This window comes from Lotus japonicus, chromosome 1, assembly GCF_012489685.1.
Source record: "Lotus japonicus ecotype B-129 chromosome 1, LjGifu_v1.2".
Lineage (NCBI taxonomy): Eukaryota > Viridiplantae > Streptophyta > Magnoliopsida > Fabales > Fabaceae > Lotus > Lotus japonicus.
Window position 1 is genome coordinate 95,679,706 of NC_080041.1, and position 16,790 is coordinate 95,696,495.

A 16,790-nucleotide genomic window follows, 5' to 3' on the forward strand; every position below is an offset into this window, starting at 1 on the left:
GTGAGTTGGCTCACCAAATTCACCACCAATTTGTGGTGGGTTGAGCCGGATCATAATTTCAAAGTCACACCATTTATAAAAGTAAGTTAGCTCAACTCAACTCATTTTTCTTTCAATTTGTGGTGACCCAATTTGAGTAAGTCAAATTGACGCACTTTGACATGCTTGATTATAACTATTAATATTGATTCTTCAATATCAGAGTAAATATTTGGGTGTTTGGATGATTCTTTTCTCAAATAGGAATTCTAGCCACAACTCTAACTTTTGGGGAACATGTGAGATTTCACAATTGAGTTTACAATATTACCAAATAAAAATGATTTTCTTATAAATATATTCAAATATAAGTTATTTCACTTTCATTCAACACACTTTTATCATAATCAATTTTACTAAAATCAAAATTTTCACAATTAATTTTGGCAAATGCTGATCAAAACACGATATCTTAGTCATCTGGAAAATTTCATGTGTGCAATTTAAGGATAAAATTTAGGTACAATTTCATGTGTGCAATTTTTTACTGTTGCCCAATTAAAATATGACAAAAAATTAAAAAAAACTAGTTCAACAAATTATTACAATTAAGTTAACGGGTAACTTGATTTTCCTTTTAGTTTGAGACTCAAAATTATATCCAAAAATTTCATAAAAAAAACTATATCCAAAAATAAATTAACATAATTTTGTCAATGAAACTCGATTTTTATTTGTTTAACATAAGCATGCTCTTTGAGGTAATTAATCTCGTTTGGCCCAAGTATGGTGAAGGGTGTATGTCTCTCTAAAAATGTGATTATTAAAAATATCGAATTTTCAATTTTAGAGGTTCAAGTAATCACTATAACCGGCACCCATTGGGTGAATGACACTCGAATAAGATACTTCAAAATGAGATTTATTAGTTGGGCAAATTATAATTCTAAAATCCACCTTGTCATCCTGTGACCTCAATCCATTCTGAATTTATCCTTTACTTTTTCATTTTGCAAAATGGGAATCTATGATATTTGTCCTGGTTGAAAATTGATTCCTTTTCTTACCTTAAGAGACATGGTGCATCAAGAGTTTTCCATGAAAATGATGGATACACACTCATAGGGCCGAACTCAGACTTTCTCACCACATACCAAACCCATGTTAAATTTCTAAAAACGTGAAAGAGAAAACAATGATAAGAAAGAATATCTGAATATAGACCAAAAAAGCAGAGTAATCCAAGATTTCACACTCTCTATAATAAGATGGGCCACTTGAGATTTTCCTTATTGGATTGGTGCATGTAATCCTGACCCACGCTACAAGCTTCCAATTCCTGAAGCTGATCTCTCTCTTTTTTTCCCTGCCACTGATGATCATGATGTTATTTTCATCAGTTACTATCTCTGTGTGTTCCTTTTCCACTTTCTAATCAGATCATGTTTTTTAACCAAAATCGCGTTGCTTGCTGATTGCATTCAGCCAACGAACTTTCAGCAAAATAGCACATCTTCACCACTTACAAAAGTATAGTGCTTTTACTTTACATGTAAGAACACAATTCATGGGTCTGTCTTGGTCAGTTTTTCTTTGTGTTAGTGTCTGCGCTCAGGTTTCAAGCACTAGCAGGGAAAGCACTCTAAATATTGCATAGGCCATAACAGAATCAATTGTGTTTGTGGGCTATCTGTTTTTTTTACTGTGACTTTATTATTTATATGTCATCTAATCCACTTGGAGAAACAAAACCGTGTCTTAAACCAAAAGGGCAATTGCTTATGGGTAATTGTTTCAAATGGTTCATGTTTGATTCGATTAAAATAAGGTATTAGATTTGAACATATTTTATGGAAAACTCTCATTATAAGAGTTAGCTCCGCTATAATATACATATTTAAGACTCGAACAAGAACCAAACTAGAAAAGTCTTAACGGACAAAAAATTAACACATTAAGTAACATTAATAGAGCTTATTTGGGAAAGACAGTAAAGAAATTTTACAGGAGGCCAAGCAAAAATAACATTAAACACTATTTATTAAGGATTTTTTTCTCTTGGGTAAGAAACTGCCTCATTTTCGTTCTATGTAGTGATCTCAAATAAAATTGTCTTCTATGCATAAAAAAACTCCCAAGGATGTAGGCAAGGAATACGGTGTTTAAACTTAAAACTCAGTTATGATACCAAACAATAGAGACACTTACATCGCAAATATTTGTTTAATTCTTTTCTTATCACTTTTTCTTTTGTTCTTTGATCACCAGTCTCCACAGGGAAAAGGGGTCTCACGTGACTAATCTGCCTCGAGATACAGTAGTGATGTCACTGACCACAAATGTATTATTTTTTACCTCAGAGGGGATCGAACCCAGACAAAAAACCTAGGTGAAATCCCCTAAGGAAATACACATTCACCACTTGAACTTACCATATATCACATCTTACCATATATCATATTCATTATTATATCTTTATTTTTTAATCCTTTCTCACTCTAAGTGTCTAAGCTCATCGGGTGTCTACCCCAAAATTTTCCCTTGAACTTACCTTCGTGACCTTCTTATTTTGGTAGTAAAAAACCTTCTTTTTTATTTTAAAAAAAAGAGAGGTAATATAGTGTCATTTACCAGCAAGGTAATTCACCAGGGGTGGGAGGGGTAACTCATTTGGTTGAGTTAAAGGTAAAAATAAGTGTTAGAGATAAAAGTACAAGGTTCAAACCCTGAGAAGTAACATTTGTAATTACTAACAGTACTAACCACAAACATTTGCTTATAAAAAAAACCACCTCAACCCAACTCAGTTTCTTGTATGCCATCCTTTTTGTTCTCTTGTGTGGACCCGAAAAACCCTCACCTCCAATTCCAAAAGTCTCCCACTCTTTTCTACACATCTCACAATGCCAAGAGTGCCAAAGAGGCAGTGACAGTAATCCCCACCTCCAATTCCGTTAGCCTCCTCCTTTTCTTTTCTATATATCCCACAACACCAATAGTGCCAAAGAAACTCTGATGGAGTTACCTGATGTCTCACTCTCACCCCTCATTCACCACAGAGAGAAATAGATAGATAGCACCCAACTACTACTTTACAAACAATCAAAGGGAAAGTAGGGAGAGGCCTAGACACAACAGATTGAGAGAAAGATGGGCAATTGCAGGTTCAGATTATCAGATATGATGCCCAATGCTTGGTTTTACAAGCTCAGGGACATGGGAAGAGCAACAAAGCAAACCCCAACAACACAACCCAGGAAGAAAAAGCAACCTTCACCAGTCTCATTCCCACACTCATCAAAACCAAAGCAACAACCTCACCAGTGCACTCCCAGAAAGTCTTACTACTTCACAAGAGAACTCAACTCACCCAACAACAGAATCCACACTTCACCAGCAAAAAATAACCAAAATGTTCAAGATTCCAATTACCCTGAATCACCCAGAAAATCATCCAAACAAAGGACCAAGAGAAGAACCACTTCTTCACCTAAGCTTGTAACCCCTTCATCTGCTAATTGCAGCTGCCACAACAACCTTGAATCACATTCCCCACTTGAAAGCTCAGCAGAATCAGGATCCCCTGAACCAGAAAACAGAACAGACAACGTTCTTCTTCCCACTCAGACGGTTTCAGGGTCCAACACTTGTGGCTGCAAGCTGCACTGCAACAACAACACCAATGACATCATCATCGATGTGGACAACAATTCCATAGTCAGAAAAGATGATAAGCTAGATGCGTATGAGTATGACTCAATTTCACAGCAACCAGTGCTTCCACCAATCTTGACCAAACCAGCAAAGTTCAAAGACATTGTGGTGGATGCAAAGAAGAAAGAAACCAAACCCAGAAGCAGAATCAGAATCACTGCTGCAAATGAAGAACACAATGTAAAAGGGTCACTGAAAGTAAAGATTTTGAAGGAACAACAACAGATGAAAACCCCAAGTAGGAGATTCTCCTTAACTTCTTCTCCTGGTGTGAGAATTCGGATGAACTCGCCAAGAATCGGAAGCCGGAGAGTTCAGGGACATGGCCGGAAAAGTGTTTCCTCCAGCCGCGGCCGCGGCGGCCGGAGCAGTTTCTCGAATAGTTTCGCGATTGTGAAGTCGTCGTTTGATCCGCAGAGGGATTTCAGAGAATCAATGGTGGAGATGATTGAGCAGAACAACATCAGGGATTCAAAGGATTTGGAGGATCTTCTAGCTTGTTACCTTTCTCTGAACTCAGATGAGTATCATGATCTCATTATCAAAGTGTTCAAGCAAATTTGGTTTGATTTAACTGATAATTAGTAGAAGAAAAGTATCCAAGGAGATTCTAAATGAGTTTCTGATACACAATTTTCTGTTCATATGTGATTAATATGAAATTTGTTTGTTAAGTTTAATTAATATTTAATGGACTAATTTGGTGCTAATTGCTAAGCCAATATTTGAGCTAAGATTCTGAAGTTTACAAATGCTTCTATCATGTTTGGATCATCTTCTGTGGCCTTAGAATCAACCAGAACTTAGAAGCTACCCATAGAAGTATCTTCTTATGATTGATTATACCTTTAGAATTGAAATTGAATGCAAAATCCATGAGCAGGTTTTGTACAAGTAGCAGCACAATTGGTAGATAGCTACACTTTTTATGCATTTAGTCGAGAAATTTATCCTTGAATGATATATTAAAAGAAAGATTTAGTGGAAGATTCCTACCCACTTAATGTGATTTTTGAACTTCTGATAATTAGTTTCATGGCGGCTGTTGGCTGTGAGATTGGTAATAAAAAAAAATGTCAGAGGTTTTGTGATGGAATTGAACTGATATAGAATGAAATTTACTCTGCAACTAATGGCTTTGGTCGATAGGAAAAAAAAAAGGGCTTAGGAATTTCAGTCAATTTTTCATTGATGAGGTGAAGAATTCATATTGCATGAAATTTTAAAGTGTGAAATGGTTAGTTCTTACTTCTTACATCCATTTGTACCATTTAATGTGTGTAAGGAAAGGCAAAAAAAGTTTTCCACTATCCTGCATTGTTAGTTTTTTTGTCATCTTCCTTAACAGAACTTGGAGCACAACATTTGCTTCTGAATTTCAGTACCTTCATGGACCCAAAGTGGTTTGGGAACTACACGTAACTGGCACAAAATTGTATAAATTGTTAATATTTTAAGGGACAGGAAACAGAACCAGCAGCAATAACTGACACCTTCTTCCATTAATCTTTGGAATTTTTATCATTATTTTTTGTATCCCCAAAAGAAATTGCCCTTTTCAAGTACAAACTCTTGGGTTCGTGTCTTGAATCCCAAAGATTTGAAGGGCTTATATCCTAGCCAGAGTATACAGCTTTTAAGATCTTGGATGCCACCTCAACAACACACATGACACAGGTACTCAGGAAAAAAGCAATGTTTTTAATTTGCAAGAAAACTTATTATTACATGTACTTTTTTTTTACATTTTTTACACATCGAGAAAATGGTACATGTAAATATGCAGCAATTATCACTCTCCTCTTCACAACGTTTCAAAAGAAGAAAAATGCTTTCTATATAGTATGGTAATTAAACCCGAACTCGTGGTACCTCCAATCACAATCCCGATTTTCACAAAAAACCTACATTCACCAGGCTAAGATAAAGACTGAACCCAAACCCAAAGAGCCGAGGATGGAGATGAGTTTTGGGATGCTGGTACCCGCCTCAAATTTGTGCTCGAATGTGCCCAAATGTAATAATTAGATTTTTTGGGTTGAGAATTCAAGTGCGGAGTTAGAGTCTCACATTGGTTAAGTATGAGTGAGGAGAAGGCTTTATAAGAGATATGACCCATGAACCTAATGCCTTAAGGTTTTGGGTTAAGATGTGACGTCGATATCTATTGATATCTTGCTCCTCGGCCCATGAGCTCCCATGTCTCCCCAACAGTTTTAATTCTAAATTGTTTAGTTTATATATTTTGCATATATACTTATTAATTATTTGAATTAAAATATATTTTCTACACAATTTATTTAAAAAATATACATAAAAAATAAGATTAACAAAAAAGTTTAAAAATAATGAAATCTTAAATTTTCTGTAGGTTTTCCCGAGCCTAATGAGTATGAGGTCCAGCATCATAATTTTATCATCACTTTCATAAATCATAATACCCGGGGTGAGGAAAATAGACTTTTAACTATCAAATCCACACATATGCACTTAATTACCGAGATTTAAACATTGAAATTTCAAATTACTCCCTCTGTTCCTATTTATAAGTCACAAAAAACTAATTCTCTTAGATTAAGAAAAGTAGTTAGTAATAATAAATTTGTAAAAGAAATGATTACCCGGGGTGAGGAAAATAGACTTTTAACTATCAAATCCACACATATGCACTTAATTACCGAGATTTGAACATTGAAATTTCAAATTACTCCCTCTGTTCCTATTTATAAGTCACAAAAAACTAATTCTCTTAGATTAAGAAAAGTAGTTAGTAATAATAAATTTGTAAAAGAAATGATTACCCGGGGTGAGGAAAATAGACTTTTAACTATCAAATCCACACATATGCACTTAATTACCGAGATTTGAACATTGAAATTTCAAATTACTCCCTCTGTTCCTATTTATAAGTCACAAAAAACTAATTCTCTTAGATTAAGAAAAGTAGTTAGTAATAATAAATTTGTAAAAGAAATGATTACCCGGGGTGAGGAAAATAGACTTTTAACTATCAAATCCACACATATGCACTTAATTACCGAGATTTGAACATTGAAATTTCAAATTACTCCCTCTGTTCCTATTTATAAGTCACAAAAAACTAATTCTCTTAGATTAAGAAAAGTAGTTAGTAATAATAAATTTGTAAAAGAAATGATTAGCTTTCCTAGACTACCCTTATTTACTTTTCTATAATTTTCTCTCTCCAAGTTAATATATCAATAGTTCATCATCTCTTTCATATTAAATATGAGGGTGAATTTGGAAAAAATTATTTAATGCTTCCTAGATATTAGAAAGTGACTTATATTTAGGAACAAATTTTTTTCAAAAAATGTGACTTATAATAAGGAACGGAGGGTTTGAAAATGCTAAACAGTCCCATCTGCGTTAATAAACCCTATGAACTGTGAAAGAAAAATATAAAAGCTCTCTAATTTGCCAAAGCTTGTCTAAAGTGTAAAATTTGATTTTAAAAAGCTAAAGCTACTTCGTTTATTACAAAAGTTATTTACAGACTTTAACTAGGGACATAGGCTCATCTGGTGAGGACCTTGCCGTGTGCCCATATGAACTTCCAAAGATTTGGTGAGATGAACAATTCACAGTCACACAGTGTGCTATAAATCGTGTCCACACTTTTCCCCTTTTGGCTAAAATACAAATATATGCCTAGAAGTCTAAATCTAATTTCAGTCTGTTTTTTTACCATTGCGTGATACTAGTTAGAAACTACAAACTACAACAAATTCAAATGGAAGAATAGGTTATCTTAAAACATTTAAAGAGTAGTTAATAGTTAAACAAATAAAATGATTCAGTGAATTTTTAGAAATCTTCTACCAAGATTCTAGAACCCTAATCAATTTTTGAGAAAAAACTTTTGTACGGTAACTCCTGAATATGTGGTGAATGTAAATTAGTTTTTGGCTTTTTGCCTAGCTAGCTAGTTTAACTCCTCATATCTCCGTTGACTTTTATATTTATGAATATATCCCAAAGTCTCTTTGCTCCCGGACCAACGGAGAAATAAATAGAACCTATGTAGTTTTTTTTTTTACATTGGAAAATAGAACCTATGTAGTTTAACTAATACTACTATATATGAATAAAAATTGTGAATATTGAACAGTTGTAGAGTTGTAGTGTACAAAAGATTTATTTTGATAATGAATAAAATAAAATCCAAAGCAAAAAGCATCCTAATTCCTTTTTCTTTTACTCATCATGGCTACATTTTTATAAATCTTGGTTCACCTATCGCTAGACCCCAAGTGAAATTATATGTGGACATAAAGTGTAATTCCACATTTGAAAGAAAGCTCCCATTCATAATGTTGTCTCTTTCCATGACAAAGGAGATGTTATAGCTTGACAACCCTACCAAAAGATGACTAAAAAGAACAAATTATATAAATAGTTCATCCTTAATTTTTCCTGAAAGTTTACTGTGATTTTTTGTTTTTGCAGTGCCAGTTCTACTAATATATCACATTGAATTGACTATAACTTTTGTATGGACATCCATAGCTCTCCAAAATATTTTAGTAAACTAAACCCGATAAAATTTGGTTGACAAAATATTATGCAGACTTAAAAATAATAATAATAAAAAAAAAATCGTTACGGAATATTTTTTTTTTTTAAAACAGAATTATATCAAGTAAGAAGAAATGGTACGCAGTGAGGTGATCAATACATCACAATCAATGAAAGATATGTGACGAGATTTTCTCTAGTCAAACATAATTCAAAAACGATAAAGCTCCCTATATTAGCAAAACAAATTGCTGACACAATTATCAGTTTTACAAGTGATTGGGGAGAATCCAACAAAATCTACCCAGGAGGGGGTAGCAAGAGGAAGGGCGGAAGAGTCTTGTGGGTTGGAGAGGAAGAAAACGCCGGAAGACTAGCGAGCGGGTAGCGACGATCCCTAGTAGTGGAAGGTGAACCCTGGAGAGGGTCTTGCAAGTCACTCCGAAGCTGAAGTTAGTTTTCGTTCCTGGTAAAGGTATTTCTTTGTAGAAGATGGAAGATAATGAAATAGTTACCTTGGTCCCTCGCGGTGAGGGACCTTTATATATCAAAGAGGGGGGCTAGAGTAGTTCCTAGGGATGATGATAACCTAGGATCTAGAGAGGATCCCCATCGTTGGATCTGTCTGCTACCTTTGTCAACTCCAGTAATCTAACGGTTCAGGGACTCTAGTAGCTGCTGACTGGGCCTCGAGTTCTGACTCTATGTCACAGGCCCCAGGGATGTTACAACTGAGTTGATTCGAACCTTTCCTCCCGTTGTGGTGGGCTGTCGGTGGTCATCTGGTACTCGGGTCAATCCCTGGTCATCCCGTGTGGTGGTCAGGTAGATGTTGTCAGGTCGTTTCATGATGTTTCTTGTCGTTCTTTGCTATGGTGACCCCTCGTCGCTCTGATCAGCGAAGAAATTACTAGTCGTCCCATATAGGGCTGGCCCTAGTCGTCCCGTATAGGGCTGGCACTACTTGTCCTGTATAGGGCTAGCACTAGTCGTCCCTTCAAGCTACAGGACTAGTCGTCTCACGTGGGGTGGGCTCATGTCGTCCTGTGTATAGTGGCGGGCTAGTCATCTCATGTGGGGCTGGGGCTCGTCGTCCCTCTCGACCCATATGGGTGCTCGTCCTGTTCGGATGTAGGAGGGGGTTGGGTATTTTACCGACCCCCAGAACAACAAGCAAAAAGAAAATTGACAAAATCAAGCTAACAAGACCTCCAACAATGGAAGATATGAGCTACTAGTAAAGCTCCACTTCCAAGTCTCAAAGACCTTCAAATAATCAATTTCAAGAATAACCTTCCGCAAGCAAGGATAGTAAGCACTAAAGAAAATCACGAAATGGCGTTGGCCAAAACCCGACACTATAGCTGATTTAGCGTTGGTGTCGAGGCAGACGTTGAAAGGGTTGAAGCTAACACTAAATGAAAATATTGAACTATTGATGGTCTAGAAATCATCAAAAAATCTTGTTGGGCCGTTGGTAACATGTTTAAATTTTAAAAAATAACTTATTGGTAGAAAAAGTCGTCGGTAATTAATTTGACCGAATTTTTTTTTTTGCGGGATTAGTTACCGCAAAATTACCGATGGAAAAATTCGTCGGTTATTTAAAATTTGAAGTTGATGTCTACTGATAACTTGACGCACTTTAAAAAAATTGAAAGTTTATTACCGACAGAAAAAAGAGTCGGTCGGTAATTTTAAAATTTAAAATAGACGCCTGCCAATAACTTGGCGAATTCTTAAAAATTGAAAAATTTATTAGTGAGGGAAAATGTTGTCGGTAATTTCAAAATTTGAAATTGCCACCTACAAAAAACTTGGCCGACTTTAAAAAATTAGTTATCAACAGCCAAAACCCTCCGTAATATATAAATATCTTAAACAAATCGTAACTTTCCTGAGATATTATCAACAACATTGGTTGCTCTTTGATTTTTCTTCACAATTTGTGAAGATTTAATAAAGTCGGTGATAATCACGTTCTCTAAGTCTCTCTTTCTTAAGGTTTTTTTTTTAACAGCTCTCTTTCTTAAGGTTGACTACAAAATAGGTGGAAATTGTTAATTCTCTCTAATCTAGCTCTATTGTATCAAATGAAGTGATAGAGAAAAAAAAAAAAACTCACTTTTTTCTTCAAATTGAGGACATACATTAATTATCTCCACTTTGATTCTCTCTCTCACTATTTAACCCTCTATCATAAACAAAAAGGTTAATGAGTCAAATCGCTATGTTAGAGATCAACTAATTATTTTTTAATTTTGACCCTTTTCAAAATTTAGACATACATAAAAAAAAACTCTAAGAACTATATATCATGATGATGAAGGACTAATGTTTTGTACCTATTGGTACTGTGTTCATATGAGAGATTGTTACTATCACAAGCAAATTATAGAGATTTGGGCCATTAATTTGGCAGACATATATGATCCCAAAAATTGTCAAAGGACAATAACTGGTAAGAGTCAGATCAAACATAACCTTACGGTCCTACCTATATGTAGCGTCGCCTTAATTAGCACTTGCTATTATGTATATATATAATATATAGGCAGCATGAAGTAAACACACTAACTATTATTTGATGAAAATCTGCAAGATTCTGGGTCTTGCTTAATTTTCGCTACGGGTATATTGTCATGTCGATCTTTTGTCTTGTTCCAAAGTTTTCTTACTTTGATGGTGAAAATGAACCACACCAGATAGCATGCAAATCTAGACAGCAATCACTAGAAACAAAAACCAAAAAGAGGAAAGAAAAAGCAATAAAGTTTCATTCAAAAACCAAAAATACTTCCACCTAATAAGAAATATATATAAGAATAAAAAAATATGTGAAATAAGAAGGAAGAGGAAGTGATGCATGAATGAATAATACCCGAAAAGAAGAGCAAAAAAGTGATAGAATAGGAATATGTCAATTATTCTATATTTGTTTACCTGTAATTACTTTGTAATTAGGCTTAGCATTTATGCATTAGTCAACTATACATTGTATAAATATTGTAACATTTCATCAATAATATTCACAAATTCAATTATCTTACATGGTATCAGCAGCTTTTCTGATCCAGACCTAGCCTCCGTGCGTAATCACTGTCGTGCCCCTTTCTCTTTTCCTTGCACCGCCTCACGCACAAAGGCCCGTGTCGCCGCCGCCGCGCTTGCTTCCGCACTTCCCACTCTACGCTGCTGCTTTCTCCCTTGCAGCCGCAACCCACCCTCTCCAATCCTTCTTCCCCACCGCTGCACAACCTCTGCAGCCACCCTCTCCAATCCTTCTCTCCCACCGCTGCAGCACACCCGCAGCCACCCTCTCCACTCATTCTCTTTCCCGATCTGCACTACAGGCCGCGCCACCATCTCGACATCCTCCTTGCGCCGCCAGTTACCGCAGCCAGCCCCGCACTCCTCTCTTCACGCCACTGCAACACGACCACCGGCCCGCAACGCCATTCTGCTTCTGTTGCTTTGACCTGCAACGTCCTTTTTCTCCAGATCTGCACTTTGAACGTGCTTCTGTGAGATCTGTTTCTTTGTTTGCTGCCCGGTTCAGCACTTTAGTGACCCGGTTCACCCAGACCGGTTCTGCCTAGACCGGTTCGCCCAGACCAGCTAGCAACCTTCAAATTAAAAAAAAAAAAACCCTATTTTTCTTCCCTCTCGGCCAAACCCTTCATCGCCATGTCTTCTCTAGCCTCATCGGACAACACTCCTGTGCCCGTCACCTCTCCGACTACAGCCCCCCCGGTGGCTCCTCTCACCCCGCTGGCCAAGCCTGATTTTCACCTGGCGCTTGTTGTTTCAAACATTAAGAATCACATTCCTATTATGCTTGACATGGAGACTGATCGCTATGGCACCTGGGCGGAGCTTTTCTGCATTCATGCTCGTTCCCACCGCGTTCTGCATCACATTGTCCCTGCTGCGGACAAGCCTACCCCGCAAGTCACAGACCCTACTTATGAGCCATGGGTCACGTTGGATGCCACGGTCCTTCAGTGGATTTATTCCACCATTTCTATTGATCTAATGTCTACCATCATGGAGCCTGACTCCACTACTTTCACTGCTTGGACGCGTTTGGCAGATTTATTTCAGGATAATCAGAACGCCCGTGTTGTCACCTTGGAGCAGGAGTTCTCTACTGTTCGTATGGAGGCATTTCCGACCGTCGCCACCTAATGTCAGCGTCTGAAGACGCTTTCTGACCAGCTCCGTGATGTCGGTGCTCCTGTGAACAATCACCGTTTGGTTTTGCAGCTCATCTCCGGCCTCACTGATGCTTACCGGGGTGTTGCCACTTTGATTCGTCAGAGCAATCCGCTCCCTTCCTTTCATCAAGCTCGCTCTATGCTCTGATCGTCGGTCCTCCAACCGTTCTCGATCCCACAACTCTAAGGGTCGTGGTGGGAATCGTGGCAACGGTGGCGGATCCCGCAGTGGCACCTCTCAGGGCTCCTCTCCTCCGATGCCACCTCAGCCGCCGTATTTCCCGTACCAGCATTGGGGATGGACCCCACCTCCATGGGCCATGCCTCCGTGCCCATACCCTACCTCTCAGTGGACTCGTCCCTTTGCTCCTCCTCGGCAACCCGGCATTTTGGGCCAGCGCCCTCAGGCTTATGCTGCTTCAGCCTCACCCGTGCCCACTGACATTGCCACTGCCATGCACACCATGACACTTGCTCCTCCGGACAGCACTTGGTACATGGACACTGGAGCATCTTCTCATGTAGCAGCATCACAAGGTAATCTCATGTCTTATTCTAATTTAAGTCATCTTAATCAGAAACTTTATGTTGGTAGCGGACAGGGTATTCCAATTCAGGGTTCTGGACACACCACCCTCCCCACCTCCCACAAACACAAGCCTTTTACCCTTTCCCATGTCTTGCACACACCACAAATTGTTAAAAACTTGACTTATGTGCGACAACTCACTACTGATAACAATGTTTCTGTTTGTTTTGACCCATATGGCTTCTCGGTTAATGATTTTCAGACGGGGATTCCACTCATGAGATGTAATAGTCCTGGCGACCTATATCCAGTCACTCCGTCTTTTCCATTTGCTGGTCTAGCTCAGAGTATATGGCACAATCGTCTTGGTCATCCCAGTTCTTCTGCCTTGCAGTCTCTTCGTAGTAATAAGTTTATTCGTTATAAGTCTTTAAATTCTAGCACAGTTTGTCAGTCTTGTGTGTTTGGTAAACATGTTAGGTTGCCATTTGTTTCTTCTAATAATGCTACTGTGATGCCTTTTGACATTTTACATAGTGATTTATGGACTTCGCCTGTCTTATCTTCCGCCGGTCATCGGTATTATGTCTTATTCTTGGATGATTTTACAGATTTCTTGTGGACTTTTCCCTTAAGTAATAAATCGCAAGTTTTTGAAATGTTCACTTCTCTGTCAAATCAAATCCGCACCCACTTTTCCCAAAATGTTAAATGTCTTCAATGTGATAATGGGCGAGAATTTGACAACAACTCTTTTCATGCTTATTGTGCTGCTCATGGTCTTCTTTTTCGCTTCTCCTGCCCCCATACATCATCTCAAAATGGCAAGGCGGAGCGCAAAATACGTACCATTAACAACATGATTCGCACTCTTCTCGCTCATGCGTCTGTTCCACCGTCCTTTTGGCATCATGCCCTTCAAATTGCTACCTATCTACTTAATATCGTTCCTCGGAAATCTCTGTCTAATCTCTCTCCCACTCAACTTATGTATCGTCGTGACCCGTCTTACACACATCTACGCGTGTTCGGTTGTCTCTGTTATCCTTTGGTTCCTTCCACTATCATTAATAAATTACAACCACGCTCATCCCCGTGTGTCTTTCTAGGGTACCCACTTCATCACAGAGGTTATAAGTGTTTTGATTTGTCGCACAGAAAACTCATTATCTCTCGACATGTCATCTTTGATGAGACTCAGTTTCCCTTTGCCACCATGACTACCCCTCCTCCCTCCACATATGACTGTTTTTCAGCTCCTATACATCCCTCTATCATTCTCCAGTGGACTAGTCCTGACCCTAGCCCTACTCCATTGGTGCCTCCAACCGTGACCACACCACAACTCCCCACGACGTCTTCCTCTTCTTCTGATTCCCTACCATCTTCTCCTTCACCTCCTTCGTCGACTCAGCCTGTACCTCCTATCCGTACCATTGCCACTCGCAACATGTGTGGTATCTACAAACCCAGAAAGCTCTTCAACCTTTCTGTAACCATTGATGATCCCACCATCTCACCTATTCCCAAAAACCCGAAGCTAGCTCTTTCAGACCCAAATTGGAAATCCGCAATGCAGTCTGAATTTGATGCTTTAATTAGAAATAAAACTTGGGATTTGGTTCATCGTCCTAGTGATGTTAATATCATTCGCTGCATGTGGATTTTTCGTCATAAGACGAAAGCTAATGGTTGTTTTGAGCGTTATAAAGCTCGTCTTGTAGGTGATGGCAGGTCATAGATTGCAGGTGTTGATTGTGATGAGACCTTCAGTCCTGTGGTGAAACCAGCGACCATTCGCATAGTTCTCACCATTGCCCTCTCCAGGTCTTGGCCCATTCACCAGCTAGATGTTCAGAATGCTTTTCTCCATGGTGATCTGCATGAGACAGTCTACATGCATCAGCCCCTGGGTTTCCGTGACCGTACTCATCCTGATTATGTGTGTCGCTTGCGGAAATCTCTTTATGGGTTGAAGCAAGCGCCTCGCGCTTGGTACTAGCGTTTTGCCGACTACGTCTCCACCATCGGGTTTCAGCATAGCACCTCTGATCACTCTCTTTTCATCTACAGACGAGACTCTGATATGGCTTACCTCCTGCTCTATGTTGATGACATCATCCTCATCAGCTCCTCTCATGATCTTCGCAAATCTATCATGACCCTTCTTGCCTCAGAGTTTGCTATGAAGGATTTGGGACCGCTGAGCTATTTTCTTGGCATTGCCGTCACCAGACATGCAGGTGGACTTTTTCTTAGTCAGAGTACATATGCACGTGATATTATTGCTCGAGCCGGTATGGCGTCGTGCAACCCTTCTGCCACTCCAGTTGACACCAAGCAGAAACTCAGTACTTCTGCTGGTACTTCGTGTGATGATCCTACTTTATATCGGCGTCTTGCTGGGGCTTTGCAGTATCTCACATTCACTCGTCCTGACATCTCTTATGCTGTTCAGCAGGTGTGTCTTCACATGCATGCCCCCCGCACAGAGCATATGTTTGCATCTCTATCCTTCTCCTATCGAGAAGCTTCTTTCCTACACTGATGCCGATTGGGGTGGATGTCCTAACACTCGTCGGTCTACTTCTGGCTACTGTGTGTTTCTCGGCGACAACCTCATTTCTTGGTCGTCTAAGAGACAACCCACGCTTTCCCGGTCCAGTGCTGAGGCTGAGTACCGAGGCGTTGCTAATGTGGTTTCCGAATCATGTTGGCTACGCAACCTGCTTTTGGAGCTTCACTTTCCTCTTTCTCTGTCTACTTTAGTCTATTGTGATAATGTTAGTGCCATCTACTTATCCGGCAATCCTGTCCAGCATCAGCGCACTAAACACATTGAGATGGACATTCACTTTGTTCGAGAGAAGGTCGCCCGTGGTCAGGCACGCATCCTTCATGTTCCTTCACGTCACCAGATTGCAGACATCTTCACTAAAGGCCTCCCTCGAGTTCTCTTTGATGATTTTCGGTCCAGTCTCAGCATTAGTGAACCTCCCGCTTCGACTGCGGGGGCTTGATAGAATAGAAATATGTCAATTATTCCATATTTGTTTACCTGTAATTACTCTGTAATTAGACTTAGCATTTATGCATTAGTCAACTATACATTATATAAATATTGTAACGTTTCATCAATAATATTCACCAATTCAATTATCTTAAAAAAGTAACAGCCATGTCCATGCATATGTAGCTAGAATATAGGTTCATCCCTAGCTATATCTACTTGCCTACAAAATATTAATGTTTTTCAATTATTGCTGAGGATACCACTACCAAACTCTTGTGTGTGTGTGTAGCTATGACAACCCCTCATTTTTGTTGCACGCATCACATTTGAATAGCTTGGCCACACCCTGTCAAGACGCAATTAGGATTTTCTTTATGTTTATATATTTTATTCTCTTTTTTTTTTTGAAAAATGGCTTAAACAAATTTTATACTGTTATATTTCCATTTGATTGAGATGTATAGATTTTCAATGATACGGGAAAAATGAAAATCTTGAGCTTCACATAACCCAATATATATGTAAGCATGTCTCGCATGGATATATGATGATCATTTCATTGTCATCAGTATGAAATTCAGCAAGTGGAAACAAAAATATATGAGATATATAGCAACTCATGATATATTTCCCCCCTCATTTTATAATAACAAATTGAAAAAATTATGAAAGCTCGTTTTGTTGCTATAAGAAAGTGAAGGAAAATATATATGCAGGGCCAAGGGCACGCGCAGAGACAAAAATCTTGAAAATCTTGTCTAAATGACTAATGATAAAGTTTGGGTTAAATAACTCATCA

The 16,790-nt window shown here is 38.6% G+C and overlaps 2 protein-coding genes across 2 annotated transcripts; both read left to right on the forward strand.

Annotated features, from left to right (window-relative positions):
• Positions 1-2,793: 2,793 nt before the first annotated feature.
• On the forward strand, positions 2,794-4,630 carry LOC130728063 (transcription repressor OFP1-like). The gene has a single exon (XM_057579395.1). The coding sequence runs from the start codon at positions 3,130-3,132 to the stop codon at positions 4,276-4,278; it is 1,149 nt and encodes a 382-aa protein (XP_057435378.1). The 5' UTR covers positions 2,794-3,129; the 3' UTR covers positions 4,279-4,630.
• A 7,289-nt stretch (positions 4,631-11,919) lies between these two features.
• Positions 11,920-12,420, forward strand: LOC130713282 (uncharacterized). The gene has a single exon (XM_057563063.1). It carries the CDS (start codon positions 11,920-11,922, stop codon positions 12,418-12,420), a length of 501 nt encoding a protein of 166 aa, XP_057419046.1.
• Positions 12,421-16,790: the final 4,370 nt, after the last annotated feature.